We start from the raw sequence: 15,333 nt of genomic DNA on the forward strand, positions 1-15,333 counted from the left end.
TCAGATGGGAGCCGTCTATCTGTCTATCTGTCTATCTGTCTATCTGCCAGAGAGAAGAGAGAGTCTGAGAATGAAAGCGAGAAACCAAGAGAGAGCTAAAGAGAGAGAGAGAGAGTGTGTGTGTGTGTGTGTGTGTGTGTGTGAGAGAGAGAGAGAGAGAGAGAGAGAGGGCGAGAGAGGGAGAGAGAAAAGAGAGTGGGAGAGAGAGGGAGAGAGAGAGGGAGGGAGAGAGAGAGAGAGGGAGTGAGAGAGGGAGAGAGAGAGAGAGAAGAGAGAGAGGGAGAGGAAAGAGAGAGGGAGAGAGAGAGAGAGAAAGGAAAGAGAGAGGGAGAGAGAGAGAGAAAGGAAAGAGAGAGGGAGAGAGAGAGAAGAGAGAGTGGGAGAGAGAGAGAGAGAGAGAGAAAGGAAAGAGAGAGGGAGAGAGAGAGGGAGAGAGGGAGAGAGAGAGAGAGAGAGAAGAGAGAGTGGGAGAGAGAGGGAGAGAGAAAGGAAAGAGAGAGGGAGAGGAAAGAGAGAGGGAGAGAGAGAGAAAGGAAAGAGAGAGGGAGAGAGAGAGAAGAGAGAGTGGGAGAGAGAGAGAGAGAGAGAGAGAGGGAGTGTGTGATTAATGGATAGCTCTGCTAATATAAATATAAACCAGATCCAGATTCACATCTGTCCAGCTGCATGGTACGTCCAGCTCGGCCTTCTTCCTTTACTTTCAATTCATTTTCAGTTTTTAAACACTTCTTTTCTTTGCAGTGAAGAAGCTTGGAGACAGTCGAGAAGTGTGAACTAAGGAATGAGTTCTGTAGAATTCAGTTCTGTTTAATTTAAGTAGTATTTTATAATCACTACATCATCTTCATCACTACATACACAGTCAGAAAGCTCCTTCTTCTTGCCTGTGGTCTGTTCACACACTCCTCAGAGCTCAGGGAGTCTGCGTGAGGAGGAAAGAGCTGGACTCCTGCAGCTCAGAGGAACAGCTCAGAGGAACAGCTCAGAGGAACAGTAACAATCTGTGCAGTTCAGACCTGAATCATGACTTCATACTGAAGAATCTGAAAATTATTCACAGCTTTAATCCAGATGCCTTCACCATGCAGACTGTCCTCCACTTCCTGCTCAGCTTCACTCCAGAGAAACGCAGCACCACTGTGACGTCAACAGTGCAGTATTTTTAATCATGTTACTTCTGTTTTTAATCATGTTACACATTTATGAGACAACAGATTTATAAGACTGTAATTATATCAGCTCATGTTTATTATTATTATTATTATTATTATTATTATTATTATTATAATTATTATTATTATTATTGAAGAAAGATGTCAGTTTCAGGTGTCAAATTAAACTTCACTTTAATTTGTTTTATTTTGTGCCCTACTCTACACCCCTCTTCCCCACTCAGGGCAAAGTGCATTATGGGAACTCAGCATCCGCTGTAGGCTGCACGGCTTGGACCTCAGCCTCCTGCAGTGCATTGTGGGATATTTTACACTATAGCCTACTTTCAGAAATTATTTCTGAAACAGAAAAACTCCTTACCCAGTGAACTGTACAGCTAGAGAACAGGGTGTGGTTTGGGACATGATGAAGATGACAGAGCTGGACTACATTACCCACAATCCTAAAACCACTCGGTAAGCTATTCTGTTACCATGGAAACGCTGGAACGCTGACTCCGGGTCTCCTGTAGAGGTTGCTGTTGTGTGTGTGTGTGTGTGTGTGTGTGTGTGTGTGTGTGTGTGTGTGTGTGTGTGCAGGGTGTGTCGGTGTGTCGCGGAGGATGCGGCTGTAATCCGGTGCGTCTCTGCGCGCGCACTGCGCCGCTCTCACCGTCACCGCGCGCGGACGCGTTACACAGAGAGAGAGAGAGAGAGAGAGAGAGAGAGAGAGAGAGAGAGAGAGAGACTGACGCGGAGAACCGAGAGGAACATGGACCCACAGACCCGAGCTGTGCTTCATCATCCCTCCGCTTCCTAACAGGTACCAGTGTGCGGTCCCGCATCTCTGTTTCTGCGTTAATGTAGTGTTTATCACGCAGCATGACCTTTTAAACCGCGCGTGCGTGAGACAGACCCGCACAGCTTTAATCTGATTATCCAAGAAGAGATTTAGAGCCTGAGTGCAGGCCATGGGGTTTAAACACAAGCTCAGAGCTGATGCTCCTCTCAGTGATGTTAAAGATTAGAGCTGAAAGTTCTACCAGTGATTATTAAAATAATATTAGAGTGAATAATCAGAGCTCAGAGCTGTGGATGGAAAACATCCACTAACATCTAACATCTTCTAACATCTTCTACCATTCACTGTCTGCTATCAAAACCAGGCTCAGAAATTCATACCTCACTCATATATATGTCTTTTACACTAAGTGTGTGTTTATTATAACTGTCCTCATGTGTTACTCTGGAAAGAGATCTGTAGGAGGTTATAATAACTGAAGTCAAATCAGAATATCTGTGAATCCTTTCTACAGATTCCTTTTCAAATCGCTCTCTATTGTACACTCTCAGAATAATCGAGTACCAAACTGTACCCTTCCTCGTCGCTGGGGTGGAACCATCCTTTGGTACCGTCTTGTACCTTTAATATGTCTTTTATTTAGAAAGATAAAGCAAAAGCCAGAACGCAGAACGAGCTCGTTGCTGTTTGTCTGTGATGTAGGCGGCAGTGATGTGGAGGTCTTTCTGCTGTGCAGCACTTTAGTGGCCAAAACAGAAACCTCAGTACTCCTACATCACGAGCGCTCAGCTGTCTGATAAACCATTAAACACACCCTTTACTAAAAAACAATCACAGTCCAATTGTTTTAATTATTTTAAATTATTTTAAAGGCCACTATATCCACATTTCCAGGGGAAAGATACTAAAGATAAGCGTAAAGATAAGCGTAAAGATAAGCGTAAAGATAAGCGTACCACCCCAGTGACAGGAAAGGTACAGTTTAGTTCCCTTTTATCTGACAGTGTATGCCATGTACATATATATTTTACAGAAGTGCTCTACTATAGTACACTGTGTTTTAATCATGTTCTAATCCGTGTAGATAATTTGTTTTGTTTTATTTTATTTTTAATCATCATATGTTTGTAGATTTATGAATGTATTTCCATTCATTTGAAAGTGAGTAAGTAGTAAATATTTACTGAGATCTATTAGCTGAATGAAAATTCACCGTGTTACAGCTGATCGCGTGTTTGCGTAATTTCGCGTCACTAAACTTCACATCCTGACGTGCTGTAAAAGGTGTTTTGATTGACAGATTAATGAGCACATCAGCACGTCTAATCCCAAATCCCTAAGGTGTTTTTTTTAGGTTGTTTTATATTTAGCTGTTTTTTATAGGAGTGTATACACTTCTAAATATGTCATATCTTTATTTTAGACCAATCAATACAAGAACAGTGGTGTAAATCTTCTGTGTATATGATGTAAGGAGAACGCATACTCTTAGAACTGGGTTCTTCAAGGGTTCTTTGGATAGTTAATGGTTTTAAGGTACATACAGAGTTTTTCTAAACCTTTTCTAAAAGGAAATCCCCTGTTTAAGGGTTCTACAGAGAACCCTCCGCCAGTGGATCAAACTAAAGAACGCTTTTAAGAGCTGGATGTAACCTGTAGAGATCCAGGTGAGGTGATGGTGACTGTGATGCTAAAAAAGTGCAGCAGGTCAGTGAGGTCGTGGTGAGGTGAATCTTCCTGCACAGGCGACAGATGGACAAACTGAGACTCGGCTGTACGGCACGGGGGTGTGATGTCTACAACCCACACACACAGGCCATCTGGGACTCACTCTCTCTCTCACTCACACACACACACTCACACACCATCATCCTTCCCTTTGTCTGCTGGGATGATAATAAACCGCGAGGCTAATGGTTATGTTGGTTATGGAGATGTGTTTAGAGTGGTGTTATGTAATATAATCGTGTGTTAACTGTTATATCTTATTGAATTGATATCGATGGTGTTTGCACTAATGTACTGATGTTGCAGAAGGTCAGAATATGCAAATGAGTCCTCTAACTAATCAATACATTTTGTACTGTGTGATGTGAGCATCTTGACCTCTCTTACATGTTGTGGATATTTCTACAGAGGTTTTGATGAATCACAGAATTCATGAGTGAACAAATAACATAATACAGGTCAGGTATAAGGTGGTAGGTAGGTTTTGGCGTTCCTTTCACACATCACCAGGGTCCTGAGTTCAATCCTGAGCTCGGGTTACTGTCTGCGCAGAGTTCAGCATGTTCTTCCATGTTCAAGTATGTTTTCTCTGGTTTCCTCTGACTGTCCGAACACATGTGTGTAGGTGGATTGGTGTGAGTGAGGGTGTGAATGTTGTGTGCATGGTGCCCTTTGAAAGACTGGCATCCCATCCGGGGTGAATTCTCATGCCCTGCACCCATTGTTCCCAGGATAGGCTCCGGATCCCTGACCTGAATAAAGCGTTTACTGAAAGTGAGAGAGGTCAGGTTTTAACTGTACCAACAAAACATATCAGGATCACAGACCACACTGTTTAGCATTTTGTTGTTGCATAACAGTGTTCATCATTTATCATACATAACCATCTTTACCTCCAGTAAAATGTCAGCTTCCAGCGTGCTGCTGAGAGAATAATTTGTTTACTGCGGGTCTTTACAGGCATTGACCTTGTCCTCCCTTCCACCATCTGCCAGCTGTTCAGGGTCTGGATGAAATCTCAGATTATCCATCTCATTCCACTGGGATTGAGATCTTATCCCTAAAGTATGCTGTGCAGTGCATTTCTTAAAAAAAAAAAAAAAAAAGAAAAACACTCGGTAGCTCAAAGTCTGGCCTGTGGGACTAGCTTCATCCAACCCTCGCACTCATTTCATTTTATTTATGTTTCAAACCCCCCTCCCTTCCCCTCCCCTTCCCCCCAACCAGGTTGTGCAACAGCATCATGTCCACTTCATAGCAACAGCCATGAGTCACAGGGAGGAACCAGAGGAGGCAGGGTCCAAAGCCCCAATCCCTCAGCGCATCCGGCAGCCAAACAGTACTCCTGTAGAAGGAGGCCGTCCCAGGTGGAGGCCATGCCAGCTGAACAGCCAAGACGAACAGGGAAATGCCCAACATCATCATCATCATCATCATCACTACCATCGACAGTCACACCAACAGCAGCCTGGCACTAATCGAGCTCCACCACGACGCAGCCGAAGACATGCCCCCTGCCACGCCCAGAGGGGGTCGAGTGAGAGTGGAGATGCAGGGCCACAGACAGGTCAGCAGCCTCGTCCAGGTGGGTCGAGGTATCGAAGGAGTGGTGATGGAGGGCATCAGCACAGACATCGACAGCAACCCAGACAGATTCATGCAGTTCCGCAACCCGTCGATGTTCCTGAGATCAATCCGGCCATGGACACTTTGTCTCCTGAGGAGTCTTCCCAGGAACTGCTGACTCCATCTTCACAGGAGGATCTGACTCCTTCCCAGGAGGAACTAACCCCCTCTCCACAGGAGGTATCACCTGTAGAGGAGCAAGATGAAGGTAGCCCAGGTCTACATTGTTCCTCCAGTACTGAGAGCAGCCTTCATGCACACTCTGAGCAGACCGAGGATCAGCACAGAGAGAGGGAGCAGACAGAGGAGTGCAAGGGTGGGATAGACGAATGGGAAGTGGAGGGATGTCAGGAAAGGAGAGAGGAGGGGACAGAGTCTCACAAAGATGTTGAACAGGAAGAACAGAGTCAATTGGAGAAGGATTCCATGGCAAACGCTGGTAGTTCAAAAGGTAGTAAGAAGACCAGTAGGAGGTCTGGGCCCATCAGAGTAGATGTTCCACCTTTTGCGGAATTTCCACGTCAGCCACTACCAATCCCTAATTTCCAGGCTCAGCCTTTCTCAGAACCTCTTAGAGGTTACCCCGTGGAGCCCAAATCAGGTCCTATCCATCTCACCTCCGCCAACTACGCTGCCATGAGCACAGACATGAGGTCTGAATGCCAATCAGGTGCTCAGTCCTATGAAGAAACAATTTCAGACACCAGTTCAGAAGCCTTTTCTGCTTCATATCCATCAATCTCTGAGTCCTGTCCAAAGTTCTACCCAGTGACTCCAACAGAATCAGACAGAGAACTGTACCACTCACCACAAACAGGATGGTACCAGGAACACTCTGAGGACCAGCAGGGCTTTGAGAAAAACCATGACATGTCCACCAGTGAGGCTAATCCACAGATCAATCTCCATGAGGAGCAGAGACCACAGGGTTCTGTCGGTTCCAGACTGCACCACTATGACGAATACTCAGGAGATGAAGCTAGCAGTCCTGATAGAAGCAGAAGTAAGGTTTGGAGACGTAGTATAGAACAGGAATGTTCAGAGATCAGAAAGGAGCAGTGTGAGGTTCGTCCTCGTTTGCCTGTATTGGACAGAGAAGAGAAGCCAGAACATGACTCTTTAGAAGATAGACCACATGCTATTCAAGAATCTGCAAATGTTTCTGGAGATGCGATCTCTCTGGCAATAAGAGACATAAAGGAGGCAATCGAGGAAGTGAAGACTAAGACGGTGCGTTCACCGTACACGCCCGACAAACCCAAAGAGCCGGTGTGGGTGATGAGGAGAGACGTCAGCCCGGTGGAGGAGTGCCAGCCACAGCTTTATTCACCTCCATCTCCTCCACAGCTTCCTTCTCCTCAGAACGAGGTGAGTGTCTGACTACACAACATTCTTCATCTTCATCTGAGGTTATTATTATTCAGTATTTTTCATGGTTCTATGTTGTTCTGTGTCAGACATGTTCCCAGGTTCTAGCTTCAGATCCCATAGTTCCTCTGGGAGCAGAATCTTCCACAGCTCATGAGCACCAGGAATCAGACATCAGTCCCAGTTTACCAACAGCTGAAGAGGTGAATTGCTCATTTTTTTAACTGCCTGTACCACTTTAACAACTTTTTATCTGTATCTACACCAGTTTGCTGACAACGTATTGTTTTTTTATATTCAGCTTAGAAGGAACTTGGCTGCTTTTCCTACATATGTTGATGGTAAGTTCCAGTTACTTAAATCTAAAGGACAGGATTTCCAATAAGTGAGGAATAAAACACTTGTGGTGTGCTGTTATAGGAAAATAATCAATGACACAGTGGTGTGTTGAAGCGGAGGTGTTGTTGCCACTCTGAAGATTATTTTCATATTTTTCTATTCCTCTTATATCACAGAAATTAACCAACAGTTAATTTTTTTTATTCATTAAAAAACGTACTTTTTATCTGCTTATAGTTACATGTAATGTCTGTAAAACAGGTTAGTTCCTGTTCTTTGAAAATGAATCAACACCTTCTGACTAATCAGAATTCAACAGTGCTGCCATGTAAATAATAATATTAATCGTCACCTGTGGCTGCTTTCGCTAACGTTTTTTATGTCATTTAAATAGTGTTTGTGGTCAGAGATATTTGTCAGTAATTGTTCTGTGATTGTTTTGTCAGTTCCAGGACCGTGTGATCCAGAGGATTTAATCGATGGTATCATATTTGCAGCCAGTTTTTTGGGTTCCACACAGCTGCTGTCAGAGAGAACGCCGAGTAAGAGCGCCCGCATGCAGCAGGCTCAGGAGGCCATGACCCGCGTCCGGGTGAGAACGAGGGCTGGGGGCGGAGCTACATTTGTCTGGTTAATTATTATTATTGACTTGGCCTTGATCACTAAGGTGACTTTTACACATATTGGCTTATTAGTAGCCAGTTTACTTGCTGATGTTTAAACATTATTTCTGAATTTTTATGGGTTTATTATCTGATGTTCCTCAGCTGACCTTTTTTTTCTGAACACAACAAACCAAAGTGAGTGACATGGAGGTGATGCTCAGAGACAGCACTGATGCTCGGGGCTGCTCGTGTCACTGCGATTAGAAAACAACTTGTTGATAACATTTCTCACCGTTAGCCTATCATAGTGATGTGGATTCTTCACCATGACGACACACCGCCCTGTACCCCTTCAGCTAAACCATCCCATAATATCACACTTACCATCACCGTCGCTGCATACACACACACACACACACACACAGTCCTGAGTGTCCTCACTTTGCATTTGTCTGCTTCTTCAGACTCACGCTGAACAGGAGCTCACGGATAGAGAGAGAGAGACAGAGAAAGAGAGAGAGAGAGAAAGAGAAAGAGAGACAGACAGAGAGAGAGAGAGAGAGAGAGAGAAAGAGAGAGTGAGAGAGAGAGACAGAGAGAGAGAGAGAGACAGAGAGAGTGAGAGAGAGAAAGAGAGAGAGTGAGAAAGAGAGACAGAAAGAAAGAAAGAGAGAGAGAGAGAAAGAGAGAGAGTGAGAAAGAGAGACAGACAGAAAGAAAGAGAGAGAGAGAGAGAGTGAGACAGAGAGAGAGAGAGTGAGACAGAGAGAGAGAGAGAGAGAGAGAGAGAGAGAGACAGAGACAGACGGTATGTTGTGATGATTAGACACTGTGTTATGGTCACTGCTGTTTCTGTTGTTTTTAGCATCCAAGTGATTCTCGTCTCTTGTTTTGTGTCTGAACGTTGGATAAATGGACCAGATTACAAGCGACAGGATGACGGAGAAACATTAAACCCAGTTCTCTGAGTGTGAGTTGGTTGAGAAGAGGTGGACAGTGTTATATAATAAAATTTTTGTTATTTTCTTTTTCCTGATGACAGGGTGCAGGAGGCGAGCTTCTCTCTACCACTGAGGTGGATCTCTTCGTGTCGACTCAGAGGATTAAAGTTCTCAACGCTGACACACAGGTGAACAAAACACTCTCTCTGTCTGTCTCTCTCTTTCTTTGTCTTATCTCTCTGTCTTTCTCTCTCTCTTTTTCCTACAAACAAGTTTGTAGGTTTGTAGGTGTTCAAGCCCTTCAACTGTTCCACATTTTTTAGTGTTAAAACACTGAAGCATGGTGGTGCTAGCATCATGCTGAGAGTTTCTCTTGGCCTCTTGGTTGGCCTGTAGGTATGTTCTCCAACGAGCTCAGGGTTCTTCCAGGAACAGGAACAGTTGTATTGAGATCACGTGACATTTTAATTGAATTCATTCAATTAATTGTGACTTCTGATGCCAACTAGTTGCAACTATTTTAAGGTTCCACAACAACCTTTATGATTTTTATTTGTCAATAACACACACACACACACACACACACACACAAATTTGGGTTATTTTGGTGATTTGAATTGAATGTGTTTTAAACAATGCTTGGCAGGAGACAATGATGGACCATCCTCTGAGGACCATCTCTTACATCGCGGACATCGGGAACATGGTGGTCCTGATGGCGCGCAGGAAGATGATCCGCTCTCGCAGCGCTCAGGAGCAGCTGGACACGGCCGATGCTCAGCAGTTGAACCCGGCGCAGGAAGAACAGCGGCAGTACAGGATGATCTGCCATGTGTTCGAGTCAGAGGACGTGAGCACACTTCTGCTGTTACTCCGTTACTCACTAGTCTCAGTTCCCTGTCTGGAAATGTACCTTAACAACAAGTGCCAGAAAAAACCGATGTGACTGAAGTGAAGCTCCTCAGGCCTCACTGGTGACATGATTCACTATAAACAGAATTAAACACTGTCCCAGAGTTTATCTCCAGAGTCTAAATGACAGCTTTCAGATTAATGCTGTACTGTCATGTTCATGAAAAGGGGTACAAGATCATATTTAAAATGAAACATTATATTTATAACAAAAATTATACCAGATATTTGCTGTGTTTCTGATTTTGAAACAAAACTACAAAAATAAATTTGGAGTTCCAAAGACATTTGAGGTTTACACTTCTTCTCTATTCGTAATTGTCAGTGGAATTGCTTCTTGAATCCTCTTCCTCTTTCTTTCTCTCTTCTCTTTTCCTTCACAGGCTCAGTTGATCGCTCAGTCCATCGGTCAGTCCTTCAGCGTGGCGTATCAGGAGTTCTTGCGCGCGAATGGTATCGATCCGGAGGACCTGAGTCAGAGAGAGTACAGCGACCTGCTCAACACTCAGGACATGTACAACGACGACCTCATCCACTTCTCCAAGTCTGAGAACTGCAGAGACGTGAGTGGAACACAGCAAATTTACAGTTATTCATGTAGCAGGAGCGTTAATCCAAAGTCACTTACAGTGGAGCAAGTGAGAGTTAAAGGTCTTACAGTTACAGCTTGGGATTTAAACTCACAACCTTCTGCTCAGTAGCTCAAAGCTGTTCTGCTAGAGGGTAATGTAATACACGCAGAATCTTACTGCATTCTATTTACTGTAGAACTGTATGTTACCCGCGGCGACATTGTGCCATTCTGTGGCATTGCGAATCACAAAAACAGTTACAGTTCCTTTTTCTATTATTGAGAATGCTGAATCAGAGATAGTGTTGGTTACAGCAGGTCGCGAGCTTTACGGGTTTTATTATTAAACACTCCTGTACACTAGAGTAGACGTTCTTAATAAGACACTCTGATTGGCTAAACTAAATCTAGTCCTTAAAAACTAAATAAGAAACTAATCTACATACAGACCATCAGAGTGAGCAGTTACAGGTTTGCCAGGTGACTAGACACAGTATGTTTTTAATTCTTTAAATTCATGCAGAAGGGAATGATCTACGTTAACATACTGGAGCTCACTAGTTACCCTGATCTCTGTAATTTCCTGCGTCAGAGCTGAAAATCAGTCAGCGTGGGGTTTGACCAGATCTGCTCACACACACACACGTCAGGTGTGTATGAGGAAAGTCCTGATGTACAGGAGTCGGTTGTGTGTGTGTGTGTGTGATGTGTAACAGGTGTATATAGAGAAGCAGAAGGGTGAAATCCTGGGTGTGGTGATCGTGGAGTCCGGATGGGGCTCCATCTTACCCACCGTCATCATCGCCAGCCTGATGCACGCTGGACCGGCGGCGAAATCCGGCCGTCTCAACATCGGAGATCAGATCATGACGGTGAACGGGACGAGTCTGGTGGGTCTGCCGCTGTCCACCTGCCAGAGCATCATCAAGGTGAGCAGCTTCACCTCATCGTCACGCCACAGTGAGGATTCACTCTCAGGGTTGAACCTCAACTCCAATAACCCTAACCTTAAATCACTCTCTCGTTCACTCACTCTCTCCTTCACTCTCTCCTTCACTCTCTCCTTCACTCCCTCTCACTCCCTCACTCTCTCTCTCACTCACTCTCTCACTCCCTCACTCTCTCCCTCACTCTCTCATTCACTCACTCTCTCCCTCACTCACTCTCACTCTCTCTCTCACTCCCTTGTTCACTCACTCTCTCGTTCACTCACTCTCACTCTCTCACTCCCTCACTCCCTCGTCCACTAGTCACTACAGGGGCTGTTCTGTAAAGTGCACTATGTAGGGTTCAGTGAGCGAGACACCTGACTGAATTCACACACTTTAGTACTGAGCGCTCTGGAAACACATCATCACCTGCCGTTAAACTATAAAACTCATGTTTGTTATTAAATACACTACTAACGATTCACTCCTGGCTTTAATGCTCATTACACCTTTTATTTACGTTTTATTCTGAAGGTGTTGGTTAATTTTCTATAACAGCTGCTCTGACAGAAGTGCAGCTACAAATCACAGGTTTATATTCATATGAGATGTTTATTTAACATGTATGGAAGGAGTCTCCAGTGTCAGTGCTTTGTAACAGAGGTAAAGCTGTAACTGTAAGTTTTCTGACATCTTCAGGACAGAGGAGATTACGCTTCTTTGCAGTTTCTCGCTAACATGGCAGGCTTCGTTTTTTTACTGTAACACTAACACACACAGCTGCTCGGGTATGTAGTGTGAAAGCAGTGTTTATACACTGGATTCATGGTGCATTATGGGTAAGAATGTAGTGTGCTGCTCAGGGAATATAATTTATTCACTGTGAATTCACTCTACAACAGTAACTGCACCCTGAATAGTGCACTAGATAGTGAATAGGGAACGAAATCAGATGCAGAAATAAGCTGTTATTATAGCGATGTGATCGTTCTAATGAACAGATTATAATAATTTTCAGGTTCATAAACAGCATCACATCATTTCTTATTTTTTTCTGAGTGAAGCACACGAGGCCGGATGAATGGATTGTGGATGAATTTGTGTGAACACGTTTGTGCCCCTCGTCCTCAGGGCCTGAAGTCTCAGTCCAGGGTTAAGATGAACATTGTCAGATGTCCTCCAGTCACCATGGTCCTCATCCGCAGACCAGACCTCCGCTACCAGCTCGGCTTCAGCGTACAGAATGGCATTGTGGGTAACTCTGGGCTCACTGTGGTGTTTTTTTTTGTTCTACTTCCTATTAGAGATCTGATGACTTCTATTTGAAGGAACTGTGTGTAATATGATTGTCTGGACTTAGTTACAGGGGAGAAAACAAACAAACAAACAAACAAACAAACAATTCCGAGTAAAAATTTGGGGTTTTGTTTTATAATCTTACTGAACTATAATTGGAAAGAATTAAAACTGTACTGTTACTTACTTAATTTGTCCACTAAGTAATCTTTTTGTACTGAAATAAGAAGTAATGAAACTTTATCTTGAAGATAAATCACACTTTCATATTCTTAACAATTCACCTGACTCTAATATGAGCGTTATATTTATACTCGGGTACAAAAGCTTTAGCGTGATATCTAAGTGCAGTAATGAAGCAGGATTAGTGAGGTGTTTATTTGAGCTGAAGTCTGATCTATATGTTTATTACATGTTTATTACATTCTCCTGATTGCAGATCTGCAGTCTGATGAGGGGGGGTATTGCAGAAAGGGGCGGAGTCAGAGTGGGCCACCGCATCATCGAGATTAACGGGCAGAGTGTGGTGGCCACGCCCCACGAGAAGATCGTTCATATTCTGTCTAGTGCTGTAGGAGAGGTACAGTAACGCACAATAACAAACAACACACAATCACTTTACTCTCTACGTTCATAATCACAGTGCAGGTTTAACTAAACATTAATCTCGTGTGGTTTTTTTTAATAACTTTTAAAATGTAAACCTGTTGAATGTGTTGAATTTGTGAATGTCACCCTCTCTGGTAGAACACTCCATAACAGCGTCCATCTTTATTGTGTGATTTAATTGAATTACTGCGAGAGACAAATATTTCACATTCAGAGAGAATTCACGGCTGCGTCCCGAACCACACAGGGTCGTATTCGGAGTCGGTGAATTAGTCCAAAGGTCACGTGAACATTTACATGAGGAAAGTTGCTGGTGTTCAGAGTCGGGTTACGCAGCTGCTTCAGTGGATTTTCTGAGCTCCATGTTCGGATTATTAAAATCACCTGCGTGTCGTTTCTCTCCCTCACGGTTACTAGCTGCTGTGCTGTAGGGGAGAGCTGAGGGGCTGGGAATTGGCAGGTGACCAAATCAGGGAGAAAATGAGGGATATTGCCACTATACTGCTGCATGAATCCTGCGAGTTGTAATTATCACATTAATTAAAGACCCGAGTAGCTGCAGCCTGTCACTACTGTCACTGCTTGATTACAATCAGACTGAAGAATCTGGCAGGAGTTTATTTAGGAATCAGACTGACATTAGCTAAAATGTTCTCCATGTATTATTCAGGATTAGCACTAAAACACGCGGCGCGCTATTCGGCTAAACTAACACTTTCAAGCGGCGTGACTCTGGAAGATCCTCGCGGCTCGGCGTCCTGTCTGTGGCTAAACGATGCTAAGTATGCTAAAGTCTACGTGTTTCTTCATGATTACATCTTTGTAGTTTGTGGAGACGATCAAGACATAAACGTTGCGTCGATTACAACATCGAGGACGTCGTCATGGCGATGAAAGCCGAGGTGCTGCGCAAACAGACGCCATGAACTCGTTTATAAGCTGAACAAAGTTATCTAGCTAATCGCGTCCATTATAATCAACTCCTCCGCAGGAACTAGCGTTAACTAGCTAGCTTATTGGTGTAGGTTTGAGGTGAGCTTCTGTATGTAAGTGTGTTAAAGCAATATAAATTAGACGGCAGCTAACTAGCAAGTGACGCCCGTTAAATTCTATTTTCACTGATATGATAGCTGCTTAGCTGAGAGGAAATGATCGCTGCGAAGACGGACTCATTCTCCTTCACCAGCCGTAACCACAACCGTCTTCTGTTGGCATGGAAACACGTGGGATTGGATAGTATGCAGTAAAAATGAACGTGTGTATGAACACTTTTCCGATTCTGATGTCCAACAGCACAAAGCGACATTTTAGAAAAAACGAATTACGACTTGGTATTAAAAATCATTAAAGTCTCCCACTTTGTTTTTGCGGCTGTCGTCAGAGTGACGCGTCATTCAGGGGCTTAGAAAATTAGTCAAATAATTTATACATTTCATTTACCCACTAGTGTTCTGCAGGCTAGTTAGGCTAGTTAGGCTAGTTAGAGTGGTAGTGTAGAGTTTTTGATGTTTATATCTTGTTATGAATCCTGTTTCTTCTTCCTCTCAGATCCACATGAAGACCATGCCTGCTGCCATGTACCGCCTGCTGACGGCGCAGGAACAGCCCGTCTACATCTGAACCCCGCTAACGTAAAGATCGCTAACATCGCTACGCCTCACCCTCACACTCCGTCACACTTCACATGATTATCAGATTGTTTACAGATTTCTTACTCCGGAAGTAAAAACTTTTCCTCTCATAATATTTTAATCTGCCTTAATAACGTGTGTAATTGTGGAGAGAAGCTACATCACCCAGACATGCTAGCATTAGCTCGGTTGCTAACTCTACTAGGATGTAAACTGGATTACAGCCCAAAGGCTAAATGCAGTGTGTGATAATCGTGTTAGAACTGATGGTTTGTTGGTTCCTATGACATATTGCTTATTTTACTATTAGCCTTCAAAGTTTTGGTTTGGTTTTTTTTTTTTATTTTATTTTGGGATAAAGTCTCATTTTTGTGCAAGTGTCATGGATTTTTGTTTACAGGAGATTAACGTTTCAGACTTTGGTGTTCATCAGAGAAGATTTGCCAGATTTATAGCTTCTATTTCAGATGAAAGATTTCTTTAAGTATATGAAGGGATTTTGTTAGAGGTCTATGATTATGAAATCTCTCCGTCACTGGAATAATTAAGAAAAGAAAATTAATAACTACATTTATTACGTGCACACACACACGTTCCTCCATACGACACGTTTCTCTAACAGCCAAAGACTAAAATCCAGAGATTTATTTATCATCTGAACACTGGACCTACACTAACGTCAGCCTGAGCAGCGCCGCAGGTGTGTGTGTGTGTGTGTGTGTGTTTGTGATGTTATATATTACACAATATGAAGTTATGGTGCAGAAATAACCTGAGAAACAACACTGTTATTCATGAAAGTAAAGGAAAACTGCATAGAGCTGA

The 15,333-nt window shown here is 43.4% G+C and overlaps 1 protein-coding gene across 2 annotated transcripts; it reads left to right on the forward strand.

Moving 5' to 3' along the window:
- Positions 1-589: 589 nt before the first annotated feature.
- Positions 590-15,328, forward strand: apba1b (amyloid beta (A4) precursor protein-binding, family A, member 1b). 2 transcript variants are annotated; one of them, XM_026911826.3, is made up of 13 exons: positions 590-1,151; positions 1,397-1,974; positions 4,909-6,675; positions 6,765-6,878; positions 6,977-7,016; positions 7,461-7,606; positions 8,662-8,748; positions 9,207-9,410; positions 9,856-10,035; positions 10,760-10,972; positions 12,104-12,223; positions 12,708-12,848; positions 14,426-15,328. In XM_026911826.3, the coding sequence occupies exons 3-13, from the start codon at positions 4,948-4,950 to the stop codon at positions 14,495-14,497; spliced, it is 3,045 nt and encodes a 1,014-aa protein (XP_026767627.2). In that variant the 5' UTR covers positions 590-1,151; positions 1,397-1,974; positions 4,909-4,947; the 3' UTR covers positions 14,498-15,328. The 2 variants fall into 2 exon arrangements, with proteins under 2 accessions (XP_026767627.2, XP_053097069.1); XM_053241094.1 differs by lacking the exon at positions 590-1,151 and having other exon boundaries at positions 1,283-1,974.
- Positions 15,329-15,333: the final 5 nt, after the last annotated feature.

The sequence above is a fragment of the Pangasianodon hypophthalmus genome, chromosome 17 (genome assembly GCF_027358585.1).
Source record: "Pangasianodon hypophthalmus isolate fPanHyp1 chromosome 17, fPanHyp1.pri, whole genome shotgun sequence".
Lineage (NCBI taxonomy): Eukaryota > Metazoa > Chordata > Actinopteri > Siluriformes > Pangasiidae > Pangasianodon > Pangasianodon hypophthalmus.